This window comes from Nothobranchius furzeri, chromosome 10, assembly GCF_043380555.1.
Source record: "Nothobranchius furzeri strain GRZ-AD chromosome 10, NfurGRZ-RIMD1, whole genome shotgun sequence".
Taxonomy (NCBI): domain Eukaryota; kingdom Metazoa; phylum Chordata; class Actinopteri; order Cyprinodontiformes; family Nothobranchiidae; genus Nothobranchius; species Nothobranchius furzeri.
The window spans coordinates 58,060,036-58,073,955 of NC_091750.1; the positions used below are offsets into that span (position 1 = coordinate 58,060,036).

Sequence of the window (13,920 nt, forward strand, 5' to 3'; positions counted from 1 at the left end):
GACTGGTTTTTATTCACAGCACAAGACAGAAGAACTTTTACAACTCATACATTAAATAATAATTTGGTTGCTGAACAAATGTTGCATGAATACTAAATGAAATGTTTTGATTAGTCTGTGAAATGAATATATTATTACATTGAAAGATTCATATATGATGATCAGGATTGTTGGATTTAATAAGTGAATCATTATCTACACTGAATATCTCCTCATGACTCAAGGTTAATGTAATTGCAGACACATAGATATTTTCTTCAAGCATTCAAGTTATGAGCATAACTTCGACTGGCCATCGGAGGGAAACTCTAACCATCGCATCTACAGCTGACACCGCAAACGGTTCCTTCAGAACCAAGGCGAGACAACTTCAACTCCTTAAGAGTTATTTCTAAGACGCAAACAACTGTGCGACCTGGAGACATCTCAGGACTGACTTGGTCACCTCGCGATTATCCTACTAACCTCGAGGCACTGGGGTCAGCAGACCCCCTGACATTTCGGATCCAATCGGGGGTCTCCAGAACGGGTACGTGGGCTCACAAGATTGTGTCTGATGTGGTTTTAGAAACCATCAATTAGTTTAGAGCAAACCAAATTCACTCCCACTCAGAACTCACTTCTCCAGATATGAAGGTTCTGATAACATCACATTCATACATCATCGCACCTCACATTCCATCCGCTCAGATTCATTCATCACCTAAGTGTTTCCTAGTTGTCATGTTTTTAATTGTTTAGAAAATAAATTCTTTCTTCTTACTTTTTATTAACCTGGGCATTGAAAGACCAAGCAGGTTGATATTCTATATTTATATAGAATATTACATCTTCCTGGTCATAAGTGAAGGTAATATAATAAGCTTAAAAGCAACAACATTCACCTCCCTACAACTATATGTTTTAATCATTTTTTTGTATTTAGAATTTTTTGTTCTTGTGAAGTGCCTCATGATTTTTATCTTGAGAGGTGCTTTCTAAAAGATTTTTTTCTTTTTCTTTTCAAGCTGAATTTTATGTCTTGCTTTATTTCTATAAAGTGCAAACAAGATTGTTTTTTTTTGGTTGGTAATTAGGGATGTCTGTATATAATAACACACACACACACACACACACACACACACACACACACACACACACACACACACACACACACACACACACACACGCACACGCACGCACACACGCACGTGTGTGTGTGTTATTATTTACAACCACCACACACATTTTTGCTTCTGAGATGATTACATCACTGTCACATGACTAAACAGCTACACGTCATCACCCCCTCACCCGCTGAAACAGATACACAAACAGGAACATTTTTAAAAATTATTGTTTAATATCGGCCCAGTTTTACTTATCGGACTGATACGATATGTTAAAAAAATCACTAACATCGGCCAGTACTGACATTGATGCCAATATTTTGTGTATTGCTATTGGAAATACAGGGATGTTTTCCAGGAATATCCAATTACTCCAAATTAGTTTTTCTAAAGTAATGCAATGGTTTCTTTTCTTTTAACAGGGAACCCATTGGAAAGAAGAGGGCAGGTAAGATACCATTCTGACTGTATAATTCTACATGACTCGTGACTTTGGGGTTTATTCATGTTTTAAAGTTGAGTGCAGATAAGGTCAATTCAGATGTTTTGTTTATTTTATAGATTTTGTATGGAGATTATCGCCATCTAGTGGTTAACTTGCATTTAGAAAATGCATCACAACCCATTAATATTTTTTTCTTACCATAATCAAATATACATTCCATTAATACTTAAATGTATTTCAGTTATTAATGGAATAAAGAATAAAACGTTTTTCTTTCTATAACCTACTCCATTTCTATTCAGTTCACCTGCTCCTCCTAAGTTGCATCCATGTCATTTTTTTCAGTTTCTTCTCCATTCATTTTCCTTTTCATCAGGGTTTGTGGAGAGAACGACTACTTACCTAAAGCGAGGTAGTAAACACACTGTCATGCTCCGTCGTGCTGTGTGTGTAACCCAGTGGGTTACTGGTGGTTCCCTCTTTCTCCTTTCTCTTCCTGGGTCTGGGCTCAGCTAAAGGACTGCTTTGGGCTTGTTTTGAGTCTAAGATGAATTACCATTTTGTGATTTTTAGAGCTAACGCATGGCACTTCTCTCAGCTACATGTCAGTGTTTTTTGCAGTAAAGTAGAGACATAGAAGTTCATCTACAAAAGTGGGTAAACTTGTTGGTATCCTTCAATTAATTTAAAACCAACAAGTTGTATTTAAAATGTTGCTGAAAATGAGCTAATGGAAATTAGACATTGCTTTTGAATTGTGGTTCAACATAATAATGGAAACATGAAAAAAAAAGTACAATAAAACAAGGCCATGACATATGGGCATGCTAAACTAAGGTGTATCCTGTAATCAGTCTTGTATCTATTTAAGAGCTGTTGATAGTCACAGTGCTGTTTGGCATCAGAATGTGTACCACACTGAATCTAAGCTGCAGAAAGCTCTGAAATCAGAAATACAATTGTTGGCAGACATTTAGGTAAACTGTGACTATAATTGGACATACTATAAGTCAGAAGTTTTAAGCCCATGGGTCTGTACACAACCTCCATAGACATCAGAGGTGTGGACTCGAGTCACAGGATTTGGACTCGAGTCAGACTTGTCATTATTTTAATGACGTCTGACTTGACTTGATAAAATCTATAAAGACTTACGACTTGACTCGGAATTGAACGCCAATGACTTGCGACTTGAATCGACTTGAACCTGTTGACTTGATGATGACTTGAGTATATTTGATATTTTAGCACAAAAGTGGCACGACATGTACAAAATCATGAATCATTCTTGGTTCTGGGTTTGATCTTGTACTGCTAAATGCACTTTGTTTATAATCAGTTTCAGCTGCACTTTCTGCTTGTTTGAGCAAATAAAAGAAGCTTTAAGAAAAGTTTTTTTCTGGAAATTATTTATTATCATTGTCATTAAATTGAAGTTGGACAGATGACTTGATTACGACCTGAAAATTCAAAGTTGACCAACTTTTCTGAGTGCCGATTTTACTGAATATTTGTGAATATCTAGACAAACCAAACCATATCAGTAGCAAAAAAAAACCTTTCTCTGCAGGTCGTTGCAGCCACGCTCCATTGTAGTCTAAACAGATCTACCATTGGCCTGGCTACATTTAGGGCAAGCCAGTTAGAGCGTTCTATGTTTATAGAGACATTGGTAGCTATGATTTTTATTGGTTGATTTTGAGTATTTCTTTTTTTCTTGTCATTATTTTGTCAGTGTCAAATTCAGACTTCTTATTTAGTAAGCGTACTGTTTGGTCCATTTTTACTCAAATTCAGAAAAAAAATAGGCATTTGACAAAAATATGAGATCTTACAGCTTCACGTGACAAATAAAGAGCTTCATGATAAATAAGGTTACATGTCTGTATGCTAACAAGCTCTAGCTTAGCTTTGCAATGAGAGCCCTCCCTTGTTGAAATTGCCGAGTTTTGTTTGTTCTTCCTACTGAGAAGATTCTAATGATGGTGGTGGGTCTTCCTCGTGATTGGTCATCATGGCGAAATCATGTTCCTGCTAAATAAACCTCCTCTCTCTAGTTTTGAATCCCCATGTTTTATTCCTAACCCCCAACCCCAACCCTTCTGTTTCACTCATCTCATCTTTTCCCTCACACCATCTTTCTAATCACAAATCAGCTTTGCAGATAAGTCTTTGCCTTTCAGAGTGTTTTTGACATTCAATTAAAGAAAATAAAATTTAAAGTCAGCTCATCTTGCAGGGCTGTTCTTGTGTCAAAAATCATTTGGATTTTTTTTCCTGGAGCTCTTTAAAGAGCACTTCAAATATGACATTTTAAAAGGTCGTATTATTTTTGGAGAGTTAGATACATAACCTATACATGTCATTTCTTCAAATGGATGTGGTCTTAACTCTCCAAGTTCAGAGACTTTAGCTACATTCACCAAAGACTTTTGAATGTCATAAAAGACCGTGTAAAGGCTTTTTCCTCATTGGGGAGACTTTTTGTTTCCATTTTACCGAAGGAGCAGAGAGGAAGTTAAAGAGGAAGTTCTTATGAATTTCGTCATTGTTTAGCAGGAGACTCCAACTCTGCAGACCCTCTCCTCCTCGAACAGTACGTGGCAGTAACCGACTATGAGAAGCAGGAGAGCACCGAGATCAGTCTGCACGTGGGTCAGGTTGTGGAAGTCATTGAGAAAAATGAATCTGGTAAGAGATTTTTAAGCATAAAGGTGTGCATTTCCAGAGGGAATGCATATAAAATATTTTATACCAATAAATGTGGCCAAGTCAAGTTCTGCCAGGGAGCTGAAAACCAGTTTTTAATAATTTGTTATCATCATCATCTGTTGGACTCTTCTCATTAAGGGTGGTGGTTTGTGAGCTCAGAAGATGCTCAGGGTTGGGTCCCTGCCACCTGCCTGGAGGCGCAGGATGACCCCGATGACTTCACACTTCCTGGAGAAGAAGGTACATAGAACTGCTTTAAATTCTAGTGCTGATGTGCAGGTTTATTACACTGCAAGTTACATTTGACTTACTAAAATAAGGCAAGTATTACTTTAAGTAGTCCAAACAGTAACCAGTTGATTTTTAATGTACAGATTTAAAAGTGTGAATGAAAAGAGGGGGGCATCTCTAGAAGCACACCAATAAAAAGTGCTCATACTTTCGATACAAGAAGAAGAAAAAAACAGCTTGAAGGTTACATACCATTTGTAATGCTCACTTCCTATTCTGCCCCACTTACTGTGCTGGGATGTCAGTACCTCGAAGGTTCTGGTCACTGCCGAGGCACGTGGGTCGTCGCAGAACATTAGGGGATCTATTCAGCACAGGCTTTGGGCAAGGTGGAGCGCACGCCTTTCTTTTCCCCACTATCCTGAGTGTGTATCTCTGTGTTTATGCATACACAATGTTTGGTCGTGTATGCATGCTTGTGCTGTGCATGAGTGACCCAAGCATGAGAAATAAAGTCTGTGCATGCTACGTTTATCGTGCTTTTATGGAAATATAAAGTCTATAGATGAAATGTAAACAAGAATTTATTGTTTATTCTATTTTCTGATGAAAGTTTTTAATGTGTAAAAATGTAAGAGTAGAAATAATGCATAGTCTCTGAATTTGTAACAACCTTGTCTTATTGTAGTTGGTATTTGTCAGAAATCTGTTTGTGTTGTACATTTTTTCTTTCCATTCTGCAAAAACTGCTCACGCCTTGCCTTTGTTAAAGTATGCTTAGAAGAACCAATCCACATCTGTCATCCACAATAATGAGTCGTATAAAAAGGCTGAAGATAGACCATTTGTTTGGCCCTCTCATCATAAGATTGTTAATATTTTGGGGACATCAAATTCTCATGGCAGAAGCACTTCCTTCCACCATCCTTGATTTATTTGAAATGTTAAGATGACTGGTTCCTTTTCAATTTTTCATAATCTTCATACTGTACCTTGCTTTGCCCCCCAGCTTTAACCCCATCTACGAGCATTTAATCACGTTGTGACTGTTAACACTGTCCACAAGAAATCCACATTGTCTTCTTGTTCCTATTCTAGAAGAGAAGTATTCTGTGATTTACCCTTACTCGGCCAGGGATCAGGATGAAATCGATCTGGAGAAGGGCATGATTGTTGAGGTTATTCAGAAGAACTTAGAGGGCTGGTGGAAGATCAGGTAATTCAAATCAGTGACACTTGTTCTTAATCTGTTTTGTTGTGTACAATCATAAAAACTGGCTTTTTTATCATCTCTTAACCCTCCCACTGTCTTTATTGGTGACCCCGCAAGGAAAGTTGACCATTGAGCAAGATTAATGGTTTATCCCTTGAGGTCCACGTGGCAGGGGTGAGGTGGTGCTCACTCCTCACCCCCACCACAGGGATTCAAGAGATAAACCATCAACCCTGTTCAATGGTCAACCCTGTTCAAAGGTCAACTTTCCTCATGGGGTAACACCCATTAAGACAGTGGGAGGGTTAATACATTCCAGTTCCATCTTTTATATAGGCTAGCACTTTAGCCTAAAACACAATGTTACAACTTGTCATCATGCCTAAAATATATTAAACTGAATCAATTTAAAATATCCATCATAGTAAATCTACGTAAAATCAGAACAGACAATATACAAAGGCAACTACTATATTTAGACCAAAATGAGATTAAAATCAAAATCTCCATCCATCCATTTTCATCCGCTTATCCGAAGTCGGGTCGCGGGGGCAGTAGCCTAAGTCGAGAGGCCCAGACTTCCCTCTCCCCAGCCACTTGGGCCAGTTCTTCAGGGGGCATCCCAAGGCATTCCCTGGCCAGGCGAGAGACATAGTCCCTCCATTGTGTCCTGGGTCTCCCTTTAGGCCTCCTCCCGGTTGGATGTGCCCAGAAAACCTCACCAGGGAGGCATCCAGGAGGCATCCTGACCAGATGCCCGAGCCATCTCAACTGGCTCCTCTCGATGTGGAGGAGCCGCGAATCTACTCCAAGCCTCTCCTGGATGACTGAGCTTCTCACCCCATCTCTAAGGGAGAGCCCAGCCACTATGCCGAGAAAACTCATTTCGGCCGCTTGTATCCGTTGTCTGGTTCTTTCGGTCACTACCCAAAGCTCATGACCATAGGTGAGGGTAGGAACGTCGATCGACCGGTAAATCGAGAGCTTCGCCTTCTGACTCAGCTCTCTCTTCACCACGACTATATTTAGACCAAAATTAGATTAAAATCAAAATCTCATGTTATGAAAACTGAAAGCATTCACAAAACTTGGCGTGGTAGCTAATTCCATAGTTGTTGGATGGCACCTGCAAAAGTTCAATCTGCGATTTTTGTTTTCTACTGTTCCTTGGCATTCTCATGAACAATAGAGGTCAAGAAGGCCGATGAAAATAAATGATCTCAAGAGAGAAAAGGAGAGACGAGGCCTTTAAGATCTTTAAAAACAACTATGAGAACTTTAAAACATTTTTTTAAATGTGTGTGCGTTGTGACTAGGGATGTGCATTGGAGAAATGTTGGCGATACGATACATATCACGACACAGGGGAGACGATTAGCAATGTTTTTTAGAAATAATTTATTGTAGGAATATTCAATAAACAGTCCAGACTGATACTTAACATGTTTTACCTGAGGTATCTGAACCATAACAGAGGAAATTACTTTTCAATGGTGGAAACTAAACCCATTGCACACTGCTGCAACTAGCGGTCAGTGTTTGAATTGCACCAAAAGAAAAGAAAATACACAAATGTTTGCGTATAAATTATTTCAAAAATTAGATACACGGCTTTTGAAAATCGATATATCGATATTTTTGTACATCCCTAGTTGAGTGTGTACAACTAACTATTAGTTTCAACATTTAAACCAAAAGAGACTAAGAATGTGATTCCACAATCGGTACCTCAGGGTTATTTTACCAGAACTTCCCGGCATCCACGTGTGTCCACTACACCGGGCCGGCCAGACAAGCCATTTTCAGAAACCATCGGAATACCTGATCAGGGGTAGGTACTCTGAAAGGCTCAGAAAAGTTGCTGTGCAGAACTTTTGGTTAACTTACACCGACTTGTAACTCAGTAGGGAATCACATCAGCAGATGTCGTCCAAACCAACTGGCATTAGTAAAATTAGAAGAGATGCTTGTAAAGCAGAACAGAAGCCCAAACAAGTTTTATTGTGCTGCTTTTCTGCACCATGTTCAGCACCTTGGGCCCCCTTGATTGGGGGTGGGAAGGGGCTTTATAAATAAAATGAACTTGAGAAATAAACACCATTCGCACTGCTTTAAAATTGCTGTTATTAAATTCCCAACACCAAAACAGTGGAAATCCCCCCACAATGACATAATTCACAGGGCTTTTATGTCTCACAGAACGCCGTAAAAACGGCACCAAGTCTGATCATTAAACACCACATTTTACATCACACTGTAGCTCTCCTGGTCCTCCAAATGGATTTTGTGTCAACAAAATAAAACATTTATTGTCACTGTGGATACTTTTTGACCCTGATCAATGACATCACTCACTGCCAAAGCATTACCGATATGCTGATGTCTGTTCAATGTCCTGAAAGGTTTGACTTTGAATGGAGACACAATAGCTGAGAGAACTGGGCCATCGTAACTACTGCTCAGTGCCCCATCCCAGAAACAATAGAAATATGCCTATAGTGATAACATTGTTGATTATTGTCCGAAACAGGTGGGGTAAAAAATAAAAAAAACAATAGCCATTTTTGGTCATATATTTTAGTTATTTTCTTTGTCTAGGTACCAGGGCCGTGAGGGCTGGGCCCCTGCCTCCTACCTGAAGAAAGCCGATATTCAAAGCCAGAGGCAGTCAGCGGGTGCTGCTGCCCATGCCAGTACAAATGATCTGGAAGCTTTCTCCAAACAGAACCAACAAAACAACGCAGCGAGGGAGAACCGAGATAACCAGAAAGAAAATAGACTCTCCTTTTTCTCTGATAACAAAAGTAGGACGTAAATTTAATAAATGATGCAGTTTTTATATTGTATAGGATATGAAATAAAAATTCTAATTATTGGACCAACCGACTTGTTTTCTCTAGAAGTGGGATTAAGACACCGGCCACCCCCTCGTCGAGACCTTACCATTGTAAGATGAAGCACCGTTATATTGGTCTTGTTATAGAATTTTTATAAAATTTCTAAAGAGTCTTGATTTAAGTCAACCTAATATTTGTTTGTTTTCCCACGTCCCACAGCCACGTGGTACAAACTTACCCAAGCCACCCGTTCCTCCCCAGGTTGAGGAAGAATATTACACCATAGCAGACTTTCAGACTACTATCCCTGATGGTATTAGCTTCCAAGCTGGTGTCAAGGTTGAAGTAAGTCTGACATAAAACTCTTAAAATATGAAGTATTAAGTATGAAACAATTCAAGACAATTCAATCATTTTGAAAAGCAACCGATTTTCTTTTTTCCCTTCATTCAAGGTAATTGAGAAGAATGCAAGTGGTTGGTGGTATATCCAGATAGATGACACTGAGGGCTGGGCACCAGCTACCTTTGTTGACAAGTACAAGAAGACCAGTAATGCCTTGCGACCTAATTTTCTGGCCCCACTGCCCAATGAGATGGAGAAGCTGAGGCAGGAGGATGGTGGTTCTTCAAATGTTTCAGGCAAAGATGACACATGGTCCAAGCCTTTGCCAGATGAGCCCACTACAGGCTCTGAGTCATGTGCTCGCCCTAAGCTGAGGGACTGGAAGTCCAATCCCAGCAAGGGGACCTCAGCCTTCTCTGGACCATTGCCACCAGCCCCAGCAGCCCCTCCAGCTGAGGAGAAACCAGCTCTGCCCCCGCGAAGAGAGTCCATTAACAAGAGCTTTGAATTGGAGGTGGCAGAGAAGGCCAAGTCTGATCATTCCAAGCCTTTGCCTCCAAAACCCCCAGCACCAGGGGTCATTATGCCTCATGTGGCACCCAAGATGCCCCCCTTCAAACCAGAAAAACCAACAGAGGTCAAGAAAGATGATAAGAACAAAGCTCTTTATCTCCGTAATGAAATGGGTCTTGAATGTGGTCACAAGGTGTCTGCCAAAGAGGTGAAAAAGTTTAATCTAAAACCTGTACCCAAACAGCCACCAAAGCCTAAGCCAGAGATTCAAGAAGAGAAACCAGAGGCTGCTGGTCCTGCGTCGTTCATAAAGGCCAAGCCAGTGATCAGACCTAAACCTGCCCCAGCTGCCAAGCCAGAAGGACAAGCAGATGACAGCAAATTGGACATTACCAACCTAAGAAGCAAGTTGAGACCATCAAAACCGGCAGATCTGGGTTCTGCATCAGCTGAGGTGAACCATCAGAATGATACCTCAGCAACAGGAAATGGTTTCCACCCAAGTTCACCCCCTAGCTCTCCATCAGTCCACATCCCATCTGTCAATAATGGCAAATGCTCTGAGCCAAAACTTCCCACAAAACACACCAACGGTCTCAGTCAGGAGAGATCATCACCCTCTGCAAAACCAGCAGTGCCCCCCCATAAAGAACTTCCTCAAAGACCTCCTACCATGGCTCCAAGAAGACCTCCTCCTCCAAAGAAAACAGATCCATCAAGCCCGACTGAACCAAAATCTCCCCCTACTCTCAAAGAGCCCCAGGAGGTCCCCAGGCCTGGACCACCACAACTCAGCAGACCTCCTCCCCCTAAACCCAAAGGGTTTGTTCATCCTCCTGTAAGCAAAGAGAATAACGAGCCCAGGGTGAATAAAGTCCCAATCCCTCCCAAACCTCAGCTGAAGAGTGAGAAACCCGGACCGCCCAAAGACAAGCTCCCTCCTTTACTCAAGGATTCGAGTAAAGATGAGCTTTATCTAGCTGTGGCGGACTTCGAAGGGGATGAGCAGACATCGAGCTTCAAGGTGGGGACAGTGTTTGAGGTTCTTGAGAAAAATAGCAATGGATGGTGGTTTTGTAAAAACGTAGGCGAAGAAGTCGAGGGCTGGATCCCTTCGAACTACCTGAGCAAGAAGCCCTAGATTCTCTAAAGCAAAATATGGGGAGCTTGAAACAGAACAAGTCAAGGTTCTAGTTTATTTATAGGTACCTTTAATTCAATTCCTTCAAAGAATATCCAACTGAACCAGCAATAACTTGACCTTTATTTAGTTTTGTGTGATGATTTACCTTTCTAACCTAGTAATTGTAAGAACTGCTTATTGTGGCTATATGTCAGTCAAAGCCAATGTCCATTTTGCTTTTACTCAGGCTAGAACTTAGAACAAATGTCTCTACACCTATGCCTTTTATAATAGTGCCTCAAATGTATGCAAAGTGCATATCAATCTGTATGCAGCTGTCTTAGTGACTTAGTCAATGCAATCATCTTCAGAACAAGAATTCACAGAGTGGAACAGGAACAAATCAAAATTTATAGACTTCACCTGGGCTTTAAAGTACCGTTAGATTCCGCGTCAAATTTGCCGGTATGTATGCTAAGTATAAGTGCAGTTTGCTTTCTAGAGATTGCTGTTTTTCGTAGTTGTAATTCTTGTACACCAGATGTGCACTTTCCGTAAGTTCAGGTGAGGTAAATATTTGCACACCCAACATAAGAGGAAGAATGCAGTAGTGCATTTTAATCTCCTGCCATTCATTTTTATTTGTCCAGCTTGTAATCTCATTTCAACAAAATGGTCAAATCCTCAGTTTGGGTGAGGCAGAATAGTCCAAACTTAGAGGTTGAGGGTGTTCTCTGTTAAAGTATTTCTACACAATAATGTCATCTCACACTCAGAAATGTGAATTGAAGGTTTGCATTGGTTTGTGCAATGTTTTACAGTGTTGTAAACGCACAGGCTCATCCTAAAGGAAGTCTGCCGCTCAAGTGACAACGTGATGACCATCGTATATAAATGTTTTACATTAATGCTTGACTGGTCTCAAGCATGGTCAGTATTGCAGATTATTTTATCTTTTATTTTGGTTTACAATCTAGATTGGAATCAAACACATTCAGTAGGAAAACTAAGTTGCTTAATACTCATGTTGAGCAACCAATGCTACTTTTTCATCAAATGGCTTAATTGTTTAAAATGGGAAAAATGAATGCATAGACAAGGCTAAAAGCTGTAACACGGATTCTGTTCTGCTTCTAGTTGCTTTAGTGTTTCGTCATTTTCAAATGACAGTATACCAGAAAAGAGGAACCAAATATGCATAGAAAGTTCTTTTCAAGTTTATGCCTTGTGGCCCAAAAAAAACCCAACATATGGGCAAATGGTGCTGTCATTTCTGGTTTCTTTTTTTCCCCAATGTACTTTGCATTAGCCTACATTGAGTCTGTTTTTGCTTTTAAGTAAATAAAATTTTCAAGTTTTCCATTTAAGGTGGCATGTTATTTCAGACTACGATTTGCTGTTTGTTTCTATGACAGATTTCCTTTTTTCTTTCCCAAGAACTAGAGATGTCCAATATTATCAGCCGATTTTGAAATGTAATATCAGAAATGCTCTGTATCGAGCTTTACTGACAACCTTTGCATACCATGAACATATCATGCATCAAATTCTTTAGTCATCTTCTCCCTTACATCTATGGGGTGCCATTTGTAAAGTCAGAGTCATAATTCACCAGCAGTATTTTTGGTTTATTTAAGAGAAAAAAAATAGTTCATTTTTCAAAGTCATCTTTTCACCGTGCCAATCATACATTTATTAATGTCAAATATCCAAACTAAATATTAAGTTTGCAATGTAAATATTTAATTTGGAGTTAAATTTTATTTTACAAACTAAACATTTAGGCCAAACCTCAATAATTAGCTTGTAATATAAATATTTAATTTACTAACTAAATATTGAATTTGGAGCTAAATAATTAGTTTACAAACTAACAAAGTCATAAAATCATAATGATTTCTCAACAGAATTAGATTAACATCAGAAAAAATAATTTCATTAACATTTTTAGCTCCAAAATTAATATTTAGATCACAGCTAAAAACAATTTTGGGACTAAACTTAAATATTGAGTTTTCTCAAAAATAAATATTTAACTGGGATCTAAATATTTATAAATGTGTGAATAACATGGTGAAAATGTGACTGAAAAATTAACCCCTATTTATTTTTCTTATGATTGGCTAAACCCATTAAGATGAGATTTCTGAGCATGTTAGGATTTATTCTATCCCAGTTTTGCAGAAATGTAAAAAATGGCCCAAATGTCGTAACAAAAGTGGGAACTTATCACCATCACAATCCAATCATTAGAAAATCTGCATTTATTGAGTAACTTACATCAGTGATTCCTTCTGGTACAAATGTATTCATTCATACTCACACCCCATCCACATAAATTCTATTATGTAAACTGAGGCACAGAAGAAGCCATTAGACATGCCTGGAAAAAAGTGACTAAACTGTACCTTATTTGATGTAAATCAGCTTTTTAAAGACAAAAAAAAATTCTCATTTAAAAAAAGAATTGTAAAAGATTAAACATCTGGAAGCTCGTTACAGCTGACTTACCCTTAAAAATAATATCAATTAAAACAAACTGTTAATCATTAATCTACTTTGTGTTTATCTAATAATGTTTGACTTCAAAGGTTGCTAAATTGTGTTTTGTTCAACACTTAATATTTCTTCAGTGCAATGCAAAAAAAAAAAATTAAATCAAACCTCCACAAGTTATGCAGAGATATATTGCACATGGGTTCGCAGGCAGTTCATTTACTGCACAACAATTATACATGTAATTGATAGAAATCACCCATACAACATAAACAGTCAACATTTAGCAACATTTAGCTTTGTCCTTGTCAGTTCTCATCCAGTGTAACTGAATATACAGTAAAAATAATTAGACTTCCCTTGTTTGATTAAAAAAGAAAGAAAACTTTAGATTTAGCTTCATTCCCCATAAAAAATAAAACAAAGCCAATCCTTCATTGTATGGGTGTTACAAACAGAAATTAAAAAGAAAAAAAAATCCAGTTCAACTTACAGTGTTACTCTGAATAATATATATTTCTAACCAGAAAAAATAAATAAACTTGCGCAGCAATGAAACATGCATACGACTTTATAGAAAACAAGTCAAACCAAGCAGAGAGAACCAGGAGAGTCAATAAATCTTATCCGGAGTAAACAAAGTGCTTTGTCACTGGCTCACCAACCAGTACTTGTTGCATTCCTTTGTGTCATACTAAATTTTCCTGGCTGGCAAAAAAAGTATGTTTTTTCCTAAAATATCCACACTAAAACAGCTAATTTGGCGTCTTCTGTTTATCCCCAAAACTTTTTGCATCATTCAGATGTTATCTTTTGATGGAGGGTCGTACAAGAAGCAGATTTAGGCATAAAAATATGATATTAAAGCTAAATACATCAGAAAATGTTACCTATTT

At 38.6% G+C, this 13,920-nt stretch overlaps 1 protein-coding gene across 8 annotated transcripts in view; it reads left to right on the forward strand.

Moving 5' to 3' along the window:
* The window catches only part of sh3pxd2b (SH3 and PX domains 2B), a 41,405-nt gene extending 30,166 nt beyond the window's left edge, over positions 1-11,239 (forward strand). The window contains exons 6-15 of one of the 8 annotated variants that reach the window (XM_015961402.3): positions 1,532-1,557; positions 1,931-1,966; positions 4,111-4,245; positions 4,405-4,506; positions 4,803-4,922; positions 5,596-5,713; positions 8,309-8,514; positions 8,611-8,657; positions 8,767-8,892; positions 9,002-11,239. In XM_015961402.3, the coding sequence (XP_015816888.3) occupies positions 1,532-1,557; positions 1,931-1,966; positions 4,111-4,245; positions 4,405-4,506; positions 4,803-4,922; positions 5,596-5,713; positions 8,309-8,514; positions 8,611-8,657; positions 8,767-8,892; positions 9,002-10,546 (2,461 nt within the window). In that variant the 3' untranslated portion in view covers positions 10,547-11,239. The remainder of the gene's footprint in view (positions 1-1,531; positions 1,558-1,930; positions 1,967-4,110; positions 4,246-4,404; positions 4,507-4,802; positions 4,923-5,595; positions 5,714-8,308; positions 8,515-8,610; positions 8,658-8,766; positions 8,893-9,001) is intronic. The other 7 variants (XM_015961405.3, XM_015961403.3, XM_054730732.2 and 4 more) reach the window with 7 other exon arrangements.
* Positions 11,240-13,920: the final 2,681 nt, after the last annotated feature.